A 14,496-nucleotide genomic window follows, 5' to 3' on the forward strand; every position below is an offset into this window, starting at 1 on the left:
TTGCTTTGCGATGGTCAGTTCTTTATTCATATTTATTCATAACTTTATTCATGCACAAAAGGTCAAGATGCACAATAGCTGACTTGTCCCCCTGCCCAGTGCTGTAACCGTTAATTTGGTCAAAGGGATGGATCTCTGCGCTTTCATTGCTGAATGTGGGACCACCAAGTAATCAGGTGGGAGTGGATGGGAGGAGGCTCACTCGGGGGTCCAGAACCTGAGTAATTACCACCAGAGCATCATTGAAATTAGGGTTAGAAGAAATTAGGGTTAGAAGAAAATGCAAAATACATAATCCCTATGCTGAGCCCAGGGGCACTCCCATTTCTGCTCACTGGGGACTACTTCGGAAGGTCCGAGGGCCTGTGACAGCCAGGGCTGGGCTGTGACCTAGCGCAGTACAGAGCACGAGTGCAGTGTAGTTGAGAGGCAGAAGTCAGTGACAGTGGAGAACGGACACCTCGAACTTCTGGAGCCAGGGGATGACCCAAACTTCTGAGTAGCAGCTGAAAGTCTGCAACAAAGAAGGGCACGCTGAGACCCCCGTCGCAGAGGCCACCCTCCCGAAACTCTCCACAGCGGTTAGGTCCCCCGTGCTGCTGCTGTGGGCTGTGCATGCACGCCTCTTCCTTATGACGTTCTCCCCCTGCCCTAAGTTTCTATTTTGAGAAATTTCACATCTGCAGAGAAGTTGAGAGGTTTAAGAATATACGCTTTTCACTTTCTTTTGCAAGTTAGATTGTCATGTTTGCTCTCTCCTGAATGTGTATGTGTGTATATGATTTCTAAACTGTCTGAAAGCTCCTTTTGTTCTAACCTCCCTGGCCCCAAGCCCCGGGTGTTGATTTCCTGGAGCTGTGCCCCTCAGGACAGGTGGTTGGACGTTGCCTCTTGGGAGCCCTCTCTGTGTTCTCCCGGGTCTGTGGGCACTGCAGGGATGCTGGGAGTGAGATTTGGAAACTTGCAAGCAGAGATGTTTCCCAAAGCCCGGGGAACAGGTGAGGGCTGGGACATCAGTGAGTGGTTGTGAGGAGGTGAGACCCCTTCGTTTTACCCTTTTTAAGGTATGGTTGGTCTGGAAGTCACAGTTATCTAGAATAGGGTGCTGGATCTTCTTGCAAGAAGTTCTGCCAATCTTCATGTCAAGCATGTACTTCAGGCCCTTCACGATCTAAGGGGAAAAAGGGTCAGGTGGGTGTTACTCGGTCCAGGACAGAAGGGTGGCTGCTCCTCTACCAGCAGGAGGAGACATGGAGAGTGGGGCAGGATGCCAACATATGCCCCCTTAAAGGGGCTGAGGGTGTAGGGGCCTGTCTGGGACTCACCAGAGAACTCTGGGAGGGAAGCTGCTGCTTGGACCCAGGCCCCTCTCTGCCTTTGTCGTTCCTGTTCACGATGCCCGTTCTCGTCCCCAGAAGAGACTGACGCTCTGGGTCTGTCCTAGAATATTTCCTTCCTGCCCAGAGCTCTCCATCAGTGGGGACGGCACCTGTGCCTCACCTCCATCCCCGACACCTACCTGTGGCCAGTGCTGACCCGCCGTGAGTGCCAGCAGTGGTAGCTTGTTTTCTCCCCCAGTTAGAAAATAAAGCTTTTCCACTTGCATGTGGCAGCAACTTGGTTCCTTCTCACTATGGTCTCCCAATAAAGCCTCAGCCCTGCCAAGGCCCAGGTGGAATAAAGTCGTCCCAATGTCACTGAGGGATAACGTCCCATCCGCCCCCTCCCTTGAGCACTGGCAGACGCACCAGGAACTTGTTCTGTTCTGCAGGAGTTGAGAGTCTGGCTCACAAAGATGACACAGTCCCTGGGGCTGAGTCCCTGGGGAGGTAACACTTTCCGATGGGAAATCATCTTTTAAAGCCCACCCCATACCAGCTTCCCTTTCTGCCACATGCTTTCTAATCACGAAAATATGCTGCTCTTAAAGAATTTGTGATTTTTGAAAAGAATAAGGATTATAAGAATTTCCAGTAATCCTATTACACAGGAGAAACCGTTATCAGTATGCTTAAAAACTGTTGGTGTTAGAGTGGGACCCCCTCACCCTCTTTCCCTGGGGTTTGTGTGTGGGGATGAGGCAGTGGTTTGGGCAAGCTCTCTGAGTGACGTGGGCCCATATGGACAATGGCAAGAGGTCCCTTGGCGCTGTGGTGCAGACAATGGGGCAAGGTGGGGCAAGCCAGGGTGGGGGCTCTGATGGGTTAGTGGTTCCTGCAGGCTGGCATTCTGCTTCTCCCCGACTGAGAGCCTTCAGCACGCCCATCTGTGAGGGCCTGTTCCACCCCTGGCCTCCTGGGTTCCACTTTAGATGTACTGTGGGCCCCAGCCTGATGGCTCCGCCCAGGAGGAGCTTGTTTTCACAAGAGGCGGCTCAGGGCCTTCTTACTGTGCCCAGGGTACCTCTGGCTACTCATGGACTATTTGTGGCTGCCACTCTCAGCCTCCTAGACTGGGTCTGGGTTCCAGATGGGCACTAGGCAGGTCGGTAAGACAGGAGCCACTGCAGCCTGGCCTCTTAGAGGTGTCCCCAACCCTCACCTGGACCAGAGCTCTGCTGATGTGAGACTCCTTGAACAAGAAGATGTCATTGGTACAGTTGTTGAACCTTTCAGCACTGTGTCTGGCTGCTTGGAGGACTCCTGGGTCGTGGGGGTTTATTTTTTTGGGAAATCCTGGCTTCCCATCTGGGTTAAGGGTCTGGGAACAAAAACCTGAAACAGAGACGCATAGAAACAGACAAAAGCATTGCTATGACCAGGGTCCTTGGGCCCAGGGTCACACCTCACACCTTGTTTCTGCCATCTGCTCCCTGTGTGGCCCCTGGTCGTTTACCTACCCCTCAGCCAGCCACCCCACTCCCCACAGTGCATTGTTGTGTGCCCCACAATTTCTCCCTCCTCAGAGTTGAGGACTAAGCATGAGGGGTGGCACCGTGAGGTATAAAATGTAGTCCCAGCTCGCTGTGCCTGCCCACACAGTCTTTTGCAGAACCTAGAGTCGTTGCTAACATGTGTTAAAGAAACCTTGAATGTTTCTTCAGGTGGCGGAGCCTCCAGATAGGACACAGCCCCAGGGCTTAGAAGAAGGTGCCCCACTGGCCTTTGAGGACACTGTCATCTAGATCCAGCCCCTCCATTTGTCCCCAATGAGTGGACCACGGAGAAGTGCCCAGGGGTCTGTCCTGCCTTCTCCTGTGTGAGGACATGGCTGCTGTCCTCTCCCTCAGTGATTCTTGTCAGAGTCCACCCAGCATCCAGGCTCTGGGTTAGCCCATCCGGGGGCTACCCCCTGGCACCTGGCTTCTGGCAGCAGCGTAGCACCTGATGCCCCTCATCTGCTGCCTCCTGCCATGCCCATCTGGGTGCAAGTCCAAGGACGGGGTCAGGCCGTGCGACTTTATCCCACACAGCTCCATTGCAGGGCTGGCATGTGGTGGAGGGAGGGATGATTGACTTTCTTTCATCCCTCCATGCTCTTCCAATATTCCAAGGAGGCCCATACTTGGATAAAAGATGGGGTAAGGAACATGAGGGGCTTCTACCCCAGCACATGGGTCCCCCAGTGTCTGTCAGAACCAGGGACCCCCATTATCTGCCCCTCTCCTCTCCATATCTTCTGTCTCAGGCCCCACAGAAGCAGAGCCTGGCCACACTCCAAGGGCCCTCACCGAAAAGGACCTGACTTCATTCCTCCATCCAGCTCGCTCCGTGGCCCTTCTGGAGCCCTCCTCATTCTGTAGGTACTGGGCGTACAGAAGCTTATGTTCACTGGAGCCCACGTTCCATAAATACACAGGCACAACAGACATCCGCGCAGCAGGTGAAGTAAGGTGGGAGTCGTGCAGGGGTCTGTCCACAGCACATGTAGGACCAGGCTGTGCCATCTGCCCCAATCTGGGTGGAGGGGCCGAGAGCAAGCTGGGGGCTGGGAAGACAGAGGGGTCTGAGGGTTCAGGGCCCCAGCATGGTCAAAGCAAGGAGGGCTTGTGGGGAAGGGCTGAGAGGCAAGGCTGGGCCCACCATGGGTGTGTGCTCATTGGGGTTACAAACTTCAGATTTTATTATAAAGAAAACAGGGCTGTAAAAAACCCCACAGGCTCTGTATGGCCACAAGTAAGTGGTGGCCTTTTCTGGTTGGTGGCTCATGGTTAATTTAAGTTTCTGTCAATTTCTACAGTGGATAACTGATGTCTAAAAATAACAAAAAGTTGGGGTGCCTGGGTGGCTTAGTCAGACATGTGACTTCAGCTCAAGTTATGATCTCAGGGTCCTGGGATGGAGTCCGTGTTGGACTCTGTACTCAGTGGGGAACCTGCTTCTCCCTTTCCCTCTGCCCCTCCCCTGCTTGTGTTTTCTCTCTCTTTGTCAAATAAATAAAATCTTAAAAAAATAACAGTTTGGGGGGAAAATCTAAATAAACTGAGAGGAGGGAGAAGGGAAAGAGGGTTTTTAGATTTGTAAACTGCTGCCTCTTTTGGAAGGTGCTCTCCTAGATTTCTCTTTTGGAAGACGCTCTCCTAGATTTCCCTGAAATGTTAACATGCCAGAGATAATTCAGAGCTGAGCTGTTTTCATTCATTAATTAAATTTAACAGTGTGAAGTTGGGCAGCTCAGTGGCATGGCCCCGTTTCAGGGGCTCAGTAGCCACATGGGATCATGGTGGTGGATGCAGAGAGGGACACGGTGTCCTTTCTGAAGACCCCATGGGACTGCACTGCCCTGAGACTTCACTCTGCTTCCCTCTGCCATGATCTCGGGGACCACCGGTGGCTCAGGCATCTGTGTTCAGTCTGGGGAGACTGTGTTTAGCAGGAGGCAGAGGTGCCGAGGCAGCAGGAAGTGGAGACTTGGGGAGTGTGGGTAGTGGCAGTGGTAACCAAGCTTCCGGGCTGAGCATATATAAGGTGGAAAGACTGGTGCTGACCTGTGCCCATTCCATGCCACCCCCACCCCGTCCACTCCTGAGAGACAAGCTCCAGCTCAGACCCGAGACACCTGAGTATATTTGGGTGGTAGAAAATAATGGCAGAAGGCATGAAAGCTCTGGGGGAGTCAAGATACCATCTGGTTCCCCGGTGAAGAAATCTCAACTTTAGGGGAGGAAGCTGGCAGCATGAATTCAACAGAGCATGGAAGCTTTAACAAAAGCTGCACTGGGATGTCCCACTGGGGACAAGGAGTCTCCCACCCATGTGGACTGACAGAAGGGGCTGAGGGAACTACCACCTACCTTGTATGGGGGGTTAGGTTATGGGGCCAGTGGGCTGGCTGGGCTGGTGAACCACCTAGCAGGTGGTTATATGCTGTGCACCTGCTCTGAGCTCTTGTGTATGTGAGAGCCCTGCTTAATGTGAGAACCAGGACAGTTTGGGGGGCATCTGGCTGGGTGGTCTGCCCTCCCCGATATGGGGTGTAGCAGAAGGAGCACTGAGAGTAGGCAGAGAAGACACGAGTCTATGTGTGTTCTGGGACCCTGGATGACCCTGGTCATCCCCTGGTCAGCACTGCCTGACCAAGCTGGGTCTCCCCCAGCTGGATTCTTGGACCCAAAGCTGAAACATCAAGATGAATCTCATGACTCCTCTGCAAGGCTCCCTAAGCTTTAGCAGCCCCATGTAACTGGCCCTCTGTCCCTGATGAAAACAGCATACTGCCGGTACCTTGCCCAACACAGGGTCATGGCCATCTGCCGGTCCAAGTTCTGTCCACGACCAGCACTGGGATTCTCCTTTGCAAGAATCCAGCCCTCCTAGAACAATCTTTGCTAAAAGTCTCCAAAGATGGAAACAAGGAAAGCTGCTTGTGTTCTGCTGGCATCATTGAGTGCCAGCAGCTGGGCTGGTCAGACTGGGTCAAGCCCTGGAACCCGCATTTCCCCAAGCCACCCCCATGGCTGTGACTCAGGTGGTAGTGCTGGGGGGCTTCTGGGCTCTGCACACAGACACCCTAAGTTGTGGGGGGGCAGGCCGAGGGCTGCTTCCATGGCACCCGTGCTCACGCATCACACGAAGTCCAGTGTGATTTGTACTTTAAACCAAAAGCCATTTGGGCAAACAACTGCAGGCTTCATTTCTGCTCCTCCATTTCTGGCAGAGAAAGAAAGAAGCTACTTTTGCGCAAGGGATGGAACCTCCAGTGTATTCTGGCCGTCAGAGCTTAGGGCTCCCCCTTTCCCTACTGTGGATCAACATAGCTTCTATGTTTTGCTTTGTATAAATTGCTTTATGTGATTATAAGCTTGTCTATTTTGGGTAGGAAATTGAAAAATACAGAAAAGTATAACAAGAGCAACAAAATGTTATCACTCTTACTATTTCAAATTAAAAGTCAATCTTAGTAACCACTGTTGATGTTTTTTTAAAATAAAATGTATCAAATGTAATTTAGCTTGCATGGAGCAGGATTATAAATGAAGCAAAAGAAAAAGCCTTCGTGGCTCAGTCAGTTAAGCATTTGACTCTTAGTTTCTGCTCAGGTCATGATCTTAGGGTCGTGAGATCAAGCCCCAACTTGGGCTCCACGCCGAGGGGTTTCTGTTTGAGATTCTCTCCCTCTCTCTCGGACCCTGCCCCTGCTCACTCTTTCATTTTAGGAAAGGAAAAAAAAAAAAAAAACTGAAGTGAAAGTAGGTGAGGCTGAACCCCAGATGTGTGTCTTTTTGGAACACATGATGTCATTTCCTAAGTGATTTGGTAATGTTACAAAAAGTTTAGGGAAAATACTGAAGTTGGTTTATTTTTATCTAACTACATGTCTTCCTAAAATATAGGCTTTAAGTCAGGAAAGTTTCATCAGTGCAGTTGTCTAAAGAAACAATAAAAGTTCAATTTTTAATTAAAAAAGAGTTGAAAGTCAAATCTATTTTTAGGATTCTTCAAGAGAAATCGGCAGGGAAAGGCTTCTCATGGAGAATAAACATCCCAAAGAGGAGCTCTCTCTCAGGGAAGAATGGAGGCCACCAAGTGAGTACTGAGCAGATGGTGACAGTGCAGGCTGGGTGGCCTGGGGTTCGGGCCAGGGGGTCAGTCCCTTCCCCATGAAAGGGGGCCTGAGCTGTCCTCAGAGATGTGGTATCTGGGGTGTGTGTGTTGTGCAGCCAAAGTCTGGGGAGCAGGAGAGTTAAAGCTGTCCCTCCCTTGTCACCACTCTGCAGGCAGCATGTGGGTCCATATTCTACAGGGGAGAGACTGAGGCCCCAGGGGAGTGCAGGGTAGGGTTAAATCAGGCTCATCTAATTATGAAGACCTGTAATGAGAAGATGAGCCACCGAAAACTTGGCTGGGGGCAGGGGAGGGGGGCAGAATGTGACGTGGCAGCCCTGTGGAGCTTCCCAGGAGAAAGTTATCTCTTAACAGGTTGAGAAAGGGCTTTTGGGTTTCAACAGAATCTAACAGTGTTGAGGACACTGATGTGGCAATTTCCTAAGTCCTGAAGGGCTTAGGGAGGGAAGATGCCACAGGGCTCTGCATTTAGATCAGTGCACTTTAATGTCTGGACATGGGGAGGTCACATGCCCAGAGGACACCAACATCAGGGGCCCTGTCACCCCCACAAGAAGGCACTGGAATCTGTTCTCCGAGGAGGGAAAGGAAAGGCTGTGGGAGCTGTGGGAGCAGAGTTGGGGTAGGCTGAGTTCCTGTCTCTGTCCAACCACCAGACAGAGGGACCTCCAAGCCCCTCTTTCTGAGGCCCTTGCTGGGGCCCTCATCTGTCAAATGAAAGAAGCACCAGAAGAGATTGCTTCAGAGGGGTGTGTGGGGTGGCGTGGGTAGGCTACTTGTGTGGCAGAGACTCAGAGCAGGGATGTGGACAGGTGGCTGCCAAGCACTCCAGGCCCAGTGAGAATGCCTTCCACGTGCCAGCGCAGTCAGGCCTCTCAAAGGCCCAGGGGTACTGAAATTCTTTACCCATCTCCTGGGTGATGATCCTGAGGCTTAGGGAGGCTGCAGGTTCCACAGCTATAAGGTTTGGGGAGTTTGTAGTACACTGCTCTCTGCATGTGTGTGTAGGCTCTGGACTTTCCAGCTGGCGCTCAGTGATAGAGAGCAGGTCCGACAGGGGAGGTCTGCTGCTCCGATGGGGCAGGTGGCTCCCTTTTGGGCATGGACTGGAGAGGGTTTTGTCCAACAGTGAGCCGTGGCAGAGGGAGGCCTGCCCATGAGAGGACACTAACAGTCGTCCAGTGCCACCTGTCTTGGAATTCCCCATGCAGTCCTGTTCCTGTCCCTGCTCTGTTCCATGAAGAAATGGCGGCAAGGGGAAAGAAGTTGGCAAAACAGTTGACAATGACCATCAATTATTAAATTGCCATGCAGTTAAGATGGCAGGCTCCACATCTCTCCAGGAGACCCTTCACTAAAGAGTGTGAAGGAGTGTGCTTCTTTGTTCTGAACATTCGGTTTCTTCCCCTGACTTGTGCCCCTGGGATGGGTACTAAGTCGGGGGGAGGGGCAGAGAAAGAAGGTGGTATCCTGAGAAGAGGCCTCAGCATGGGAGCTAAGAATGAAGGTTGGGGAGAAAGAGGAGGTGGGTGTCCTATCCCTGAGGGCCCCACATGCAGCACTGACCCAAGACAGTCCAGGGGCCAGAAGCAAGTGTCACCATGAGGGCATGTGATCCCTCCACTAGCCAGGTTAAAGAACATGGGGTGAGGGCCCTCTAAGTCTCCACCAGCAACCATAGCCTATGATTCCAATGAGGGTATGGCATGGCTTGCTCCTCTGCTCTATTGAGGACCTGTGCTCACAGGCTAAGTAACTTGGGCAAGTAACCTAATCTCCTTGTGCCTCAGTTTCTGGAGCACAGCAGCAGTGCCTTCCCTCCCCTTCTCCCCTGTGCTGGCCTGGCAGGAAGTGTCTGATCCTTGGGCTCTGATGGTGGGGGGTGGGCAAGTCGGTGGGCAAGTCACAGGACAGCAACCAGCAGGCAGGAAGCACAGACATAAGATAGAAACTGCTTAACAACCAAGGGGCATCCCAGAGCTTGGTCCTCCTGGAGGGGCCACAGGGAAGTCTCCTTTGGGTAGACAGTTTTCAGTCCCTGTTGAGACCGCAGGGCGGGGGATTACAGAGGACTCTTCTCTTGCCCCTAGGCAGGCCCCAGACCCCCTATCCCTGAACCCAGCAAGGGCAGCTGCTGCCTGGAGCGGAGCCGCCTGCCCCTGCCGCGGAGCAGTCCCCCGGGGCTGGCAAGACAGCAATGACACTTGGGGCCCAGGCAGGAAACTCAGGACGCGTCCCCCCGCCGTCGGACCTCGCCTCGGGGAGCCGCCAGAGCTCCGGAGCCCAGGCATGAAGCGGCCCAGGGAACATCTTGCTCTTACCTCGCAAATGATCTCCGGTGGTGCTCAAGACTAGGCAGCAGAAGGCGAGCAGCACCCCAACGGGCCGCATGGCTGCCTGCGCAGAGGGCAGCGCGCGCTGGGGAAGCTGGGGCCCCTGCCAACGGTAGTGCTAGGGAGCCAAGAGGGGGCCCCGCCCCGCAAACCGCCCCTGGCCGGGATGGGGGCTGCTTGCCTCGGGTGGGGGCGGCGCCGTGAGGGGGGTGGGGTAGGGGTGGAAGGGGGATGGGCGTAGGGGTGGAGGGTGTGGGGGTGGGCGGTGATGGTTTCTTGCTGAATCATTTTGACCAGAAGCTCCTCACCTGCACATGTCTGGGCTACAAAGTCAACCGCTTCCTTTATTGAGTTTCCAAACAGAGAGTATTTGCAAGGGGAGGAGAAAGATAAATGAGAGCTGTGAGAAAACAAAACCTTTGCGAGTGTCTACCCTTGAAATGTGCATGGAAGGGACATCGCATTTAAAAAGTTACTGGGGGCGCCTGTGTGGCTCAATCAGTTAAGAGTCTGCCTTGGGCTCAGGTAATGATCCCCTGGTCTTGGGATGAGACTGCACTGGGCTCCCTGCCGGTGGGAGTCTGCTTCTCCCTCTCCTTCTGCCTCCTACCCTGCCCAGCTACCGCACTGCGTGTGCTCTATCTTGTTCACTCCGTCATAAACAAACAAATAAAATCTTAAAAAGAAATCAGGGTGGTTTTTTGTTTGTTTGTTTGTTTTCAATTTATTTTCAACATAACAGTATTCATTGTTTTTGCACCACACCCAGTGCTCCATGCAATCCGCCCTCTCTAATACCCACCACCTGGTTCCCCCAACCTCCCCCCCACCCCACCCCTTCAAACCCCTAGATTGTTTTTCAGAAATCAGGGGTTTTGAAAGCAGAATCATCTGGGTTTTCTTCTCCAAAGGACATGCTTCTCAGTCCCAGGATTTCAGCGTTCTGAGCGGCCCCCTGCAGGAGACTCTCCTCTGCTGGTGTGAGTGGGCATCCTCTCTTAGAAAGTGGGCAGGAAAATGGGGTGTAGACTGAAATTTCAGAGAATGGACATCGCCAGGAAACATGCTCCTTCTGGGTGATTTCTGCATCTGGAAACTGGCAGACAGCAGTGTTTGCTGGTTAAATGTTTGATCACTGCCCAGCTTTGGCTCCACACCAGCAAAGGTAAAGGAAGAACAGAGGTTTTCCAGAACAGACGGTGACCCAGAGGTTTGTTTGTTTCTCTTTACATGCCCAACCCAGTAGTTAGAGTGGGGTCTCTGGAGCACATGGCTTGAATTTGTTTGAATTTGGCTCTGCCTTTTAACACCTGGATGACCTTGGTTGAGGGATGGCCTCTCTGTGCCTCAGTTTCCCCTGATGGTTATGGTGGGGGCTTGGAGACTTCCTCAGTGTACATGCTCGGGGCTGGGGTAGAAGACATTGCATAGTCTTAGCTGCAGGGCACCCCCCTCTCCGACTTTAGGACTACTCTGACAGGAGAAATGAGATGGCTGAGCCTTTTCCAGATGGGTCCTGCTGCAGCATATCTGCTTTTGGGTAGAGAGATCTGGGTTTGTGTGACTCAGACAAGCCTCGGCTGGTGCCTCAGGGCAAGGCACAAGGGGCCCTGTTAAATGAGAAAGTGCCACAGCACGAAGGAGCTATTCTACAGTAGTATAGTTTCAGGGTTCTCTGGGGGAAGAGTGTGTATGTGTATGTGTGCATGTGTGTAAGTGTGTATATCTGTGTCTGTTCACTGTGTGTATGTGCGTGTATCCACGAGTCTGTCTTTGTTTCTGTTTTTGCATATGTTGGGAGTATGAACACACATAAGTGTGTTGTTCTGATTGTGCACAAAAGGAGGTTATGTATGTGCTTATGTGCCTTGGGTATAAGTCTGTTTGAGTGTGTGCTTGTGTGTATATGTTGTGATGGTTAATTTTGTGTGTCAGCTTGACTGAGTCACAGATATTGGCCCAGATATTTGGTTAAACATTATTTCTGCATGTACCTGTGAGGGTATTTCTGGGTTAGCTTTTGTTTTCTTTTTTTTAAGATTTTTTATTTATTTATTTGACAGACAGAGATCACAAGTAGGCAGAGAGACAGGCAGAGAGAGAGGAGGAAGCAGGCTCCCCACTGAGCAGAGAGCCCGATGCGGGGCTCGATCCCTGGTCCCTGGGATCATGACCCGAGCCGAAGGCAGAGGCTTTAACCCACTGAGCCACCCAGGCGCCCCTGGGTTAGCTTTTGAATTGGCAGACTGAGTAAAGCAGGTTGCCCTCCACAATATGGAGGGCCTTGTCTAATCAGTTGAAGGCTTGTGTAGACTAAAGGCTGAAGAAGAAGAAATAATTTTCTAGTTACACAAATAGACTGTCTTCAACCTCCTGCCCTAGGATTCAGATTTCAACTGGAACTTATACCATCAGGTTTGCTGGTTGGATTTTTCAGCCTCCAAATCATATGAGCTAACTCCTTATAATAAATCTCTTTATAGACATGGACACAACCACCACCACCCACACCCCACCCTATTGGTTCTGTTTCTCTGGAGAACCTTGACTCATATATTTGTGTACATGTCTGTACCTAAAGGTGTCTATGTGTGCCTATCATGTATATGTATGTGTCTGTGTCTCTGTGCTCTATATATGCATATGCATCTGTGTGCCCGTGTGTGTTTCTTGAATCTGAATGAAAGGCTTTTCTATTCATATATGTCTCTGTGTGTATGCGATTGTGTGTGGCCATGTGTCTCTGTGTTACACGCATTCTTTCTGTCCCATCTGAGACCTGCCTGAACTGATGCAGGGGTGATAGGCTTTCTTCTGAGTCCCTGTCATTCATCCATCATCCACTGTCCTTCCATCCCCTTGCTGCTGGAAGTGTGGTCCCTGGAACAGGAGTCCCTGGGAACCTGAGGGAAATGCAGATGCTCAGGCCCAACCCCAGACATTCTGAATCAGATTCTCTGTGAGTGGGGCTGTTTTCACAAGCTCTCCAGGAGAATTTCCGGCCCCTAAAGTCTGGGAAGCACCGACTGAACCAATTTTGTCTTCCCTCCTGTCTTCCTGTCTCACTGACACACATGATATCTTCTGGCCTCCATATGATGCCCACTGCTGGCTTTGGCCTTGCAGCATCCCACCAATGAAGAACTGTTCATAAAGCATAAAACTATGTGAGTTTCCTGGGGTGAATGGATGTGGGAGGGACATGTCCTGGCCAGGGTGCTCTTCCTTCCGAGCAGATATGGCCAGGGCCCCAGATCCATCCCTCCACTGGGCATGAAGCTGTGGAGTCTAGTTTTTTTTAGAACCTCTGAGCCAGGACTTTTAAGGCCCAGCCTGCACAGCTGAGGAGCCTCATATCTTTGGCTCGGTGGGTAGGAAGCAAAGACATTGGTGGGGACCTAGGTTTGGGTCCCTCTCTCCCAGGATCTCTTAAGAGCTCTTCCTTGCCTCCCATTGGGGTAAAAAGAGGGGGATGGAGCTTAGGTGACATGGCCCCTGGGTGGCCTGGATTCCCTGACTCTGATGTCCCTCCTTCCTGCCATATTAGACAGAGCTGGCAGCCTCACAGCCAATGCAAACACATTAAATTTACTGCAGAAGGTTCATCTCAGCACAGACAGTGTGAACTCCCAGGCAGGCCCTGCTCTCAGGGTACCTGATTTGTTACCTCCACTGCAGTTCTCTTTGCAGTTTGCAAGCAAAATCCAATGACATGCCTCAAAATCCAATGACATGCCTGGATTAGTTATCTATTGCTGCATAAACAAACAATGACAAACTTTGCAGCTTGAAACACAGGTTTACTGTCTCAGGATAACTGTGGGTCAGGACTGGGCAAGCTTAGCTGGGTTCTCTGCTTCAGGATTTCCCCAGGCTACAATGCAAGTGCCAATTGGGGCCAAGTCCCACATGAGGGCTCAACTGGGGAAGGATCCCCTTCCGAGCTCACATGCTTGTTGGCCATCCTCAGTTCCTAGCCATCTGGACCTCCCAACATGGCTGTTGGGCTCCTTAAGGCAAACAAGGGAGTAAGAATGTCCTAAAAAGTGATTTCGGGCTCCCTGAGCCTTGAGAATCTCATGTGCACAAAGGGCACAAGCTGGACTCTTTGTGGTTTGTGAAGGTCCAATCGGAGCAGGTGTGAAGGGAACCCCCAAGGCCTGTGTCTCACCTGCAGACCAGTGGCAATGCAAATGCACCTCATAGAATCTGTGGAAGGATAAAGAGACAATGCCTGCTGGGCACCTACAAGGTCATAAAAGCCACATCCCTTGAAAAACATGACAAAGGTTTGTTTGCCCATAGCTGTCAGACCGGTAGCCGAATGGCCTTCTCCCTACACTCTGGGAGGTCAGCTGGTCCAGAGCTTTGGAAAGCAGGGGTGCAAGGCAGAGGCAGGAAAGGTCTGAGAGTGCCTGTTGAGTGGATGGAAATACTCAAAAGAGCCTCTTCTGTGTGTTGAACACCTCCTGCATGCACCAGTTAGCAAATTGGCTCAGTGAATTGCCATCATAAGATCATAAGATGGGTATTGTCTTTAAGATGAGTGTCAGTGTCCCCGCTTTACAGATGAGAAGAGTGAGGTTCAGGGAGGGGAAGTACTTGACTAGGATCACACAGCATGCTTATTCTAGTGCTGGGCTTAACACCAGCTCCGAGGCTCAGCCTGAGGTCTGGACTGTGAAAATCAGTAAAAGAACCTTCACTAAAGTGGGATGGGGAGGCTGGAAGGTAGGGTCCTACCAGTCAACACCAATTACAGGAAGAGTTGTCAATTACAGACACCCAACAGAAGAGTCCTCAGCAGGAAAAAATCATCAATTACAGGCTCCCTTAGGGAAAAGATGTTCACTGCCTCTCTTGCAAGAAATCTACTACTCCTACAAATCAGCCAATGAGAAATCATCAACACCCTGAATTCTTGCTTCTTTCTGGTAGAATTAGGTTCGAAATAACCACTCTTGACTTCCTCCTCCTTCTCCATAAAATAATGCTGCTCTGCTTCATTGGGCTTGCCTATGGTCTTGCAGTAGCTTATATGTCCCAAGTTGTAATTCTCTGCTATTCCTGAATAAACCCATTTTTGCTGTTAAGATAAGTGACTTATATTTTTTAAGGTTAATGGGACCTTCCACCATGTTCTTTCCAGCCGAGGAGGC

At 51.4% G+C, this 14,496-nt stretch overlaps 1 protein-coding gene across 1 annotated transcript; it reads right to left on the bottom strand.

Annotated features, from left to right (window-relative positions):
* On the bottom strand, positions 1-9,544 carry CST7 (cystatin F). Its single transcript, XM_082744341.1, has 4 exons — positions 9,326-9,544; positions 2,542-2,714; positions 1,055-1,171; positions 1-514 (listed from the first exon to the last, which is right to left on the bottom strand). The coding sequence occupies exons 1-4, from the start codon at positions 9,393-9,395 to the stop codon at positions 437-439; spliced, it is 438 nt and encodes a 145-aa protein (XP_082600467.1). The 5' UTR covers positions 9,396-9,544; the 3' UTR covers positions 1-436.
* Positions 9,545-14,496: the final 4,952 nt, after the last annotated feature.

Source organism: Mustela nivalis (assembly GCF_964662115.1).
Source record: "Mustela nivalis genome assembly, chromosome: 8".
NCBI classification, from domain to species: domain Eukaryota; kingdom Metazoa; phylum Chordata; class Mammalia; order Carnivora; family Mustelidae; genus Mustela; species Mustela nivalis.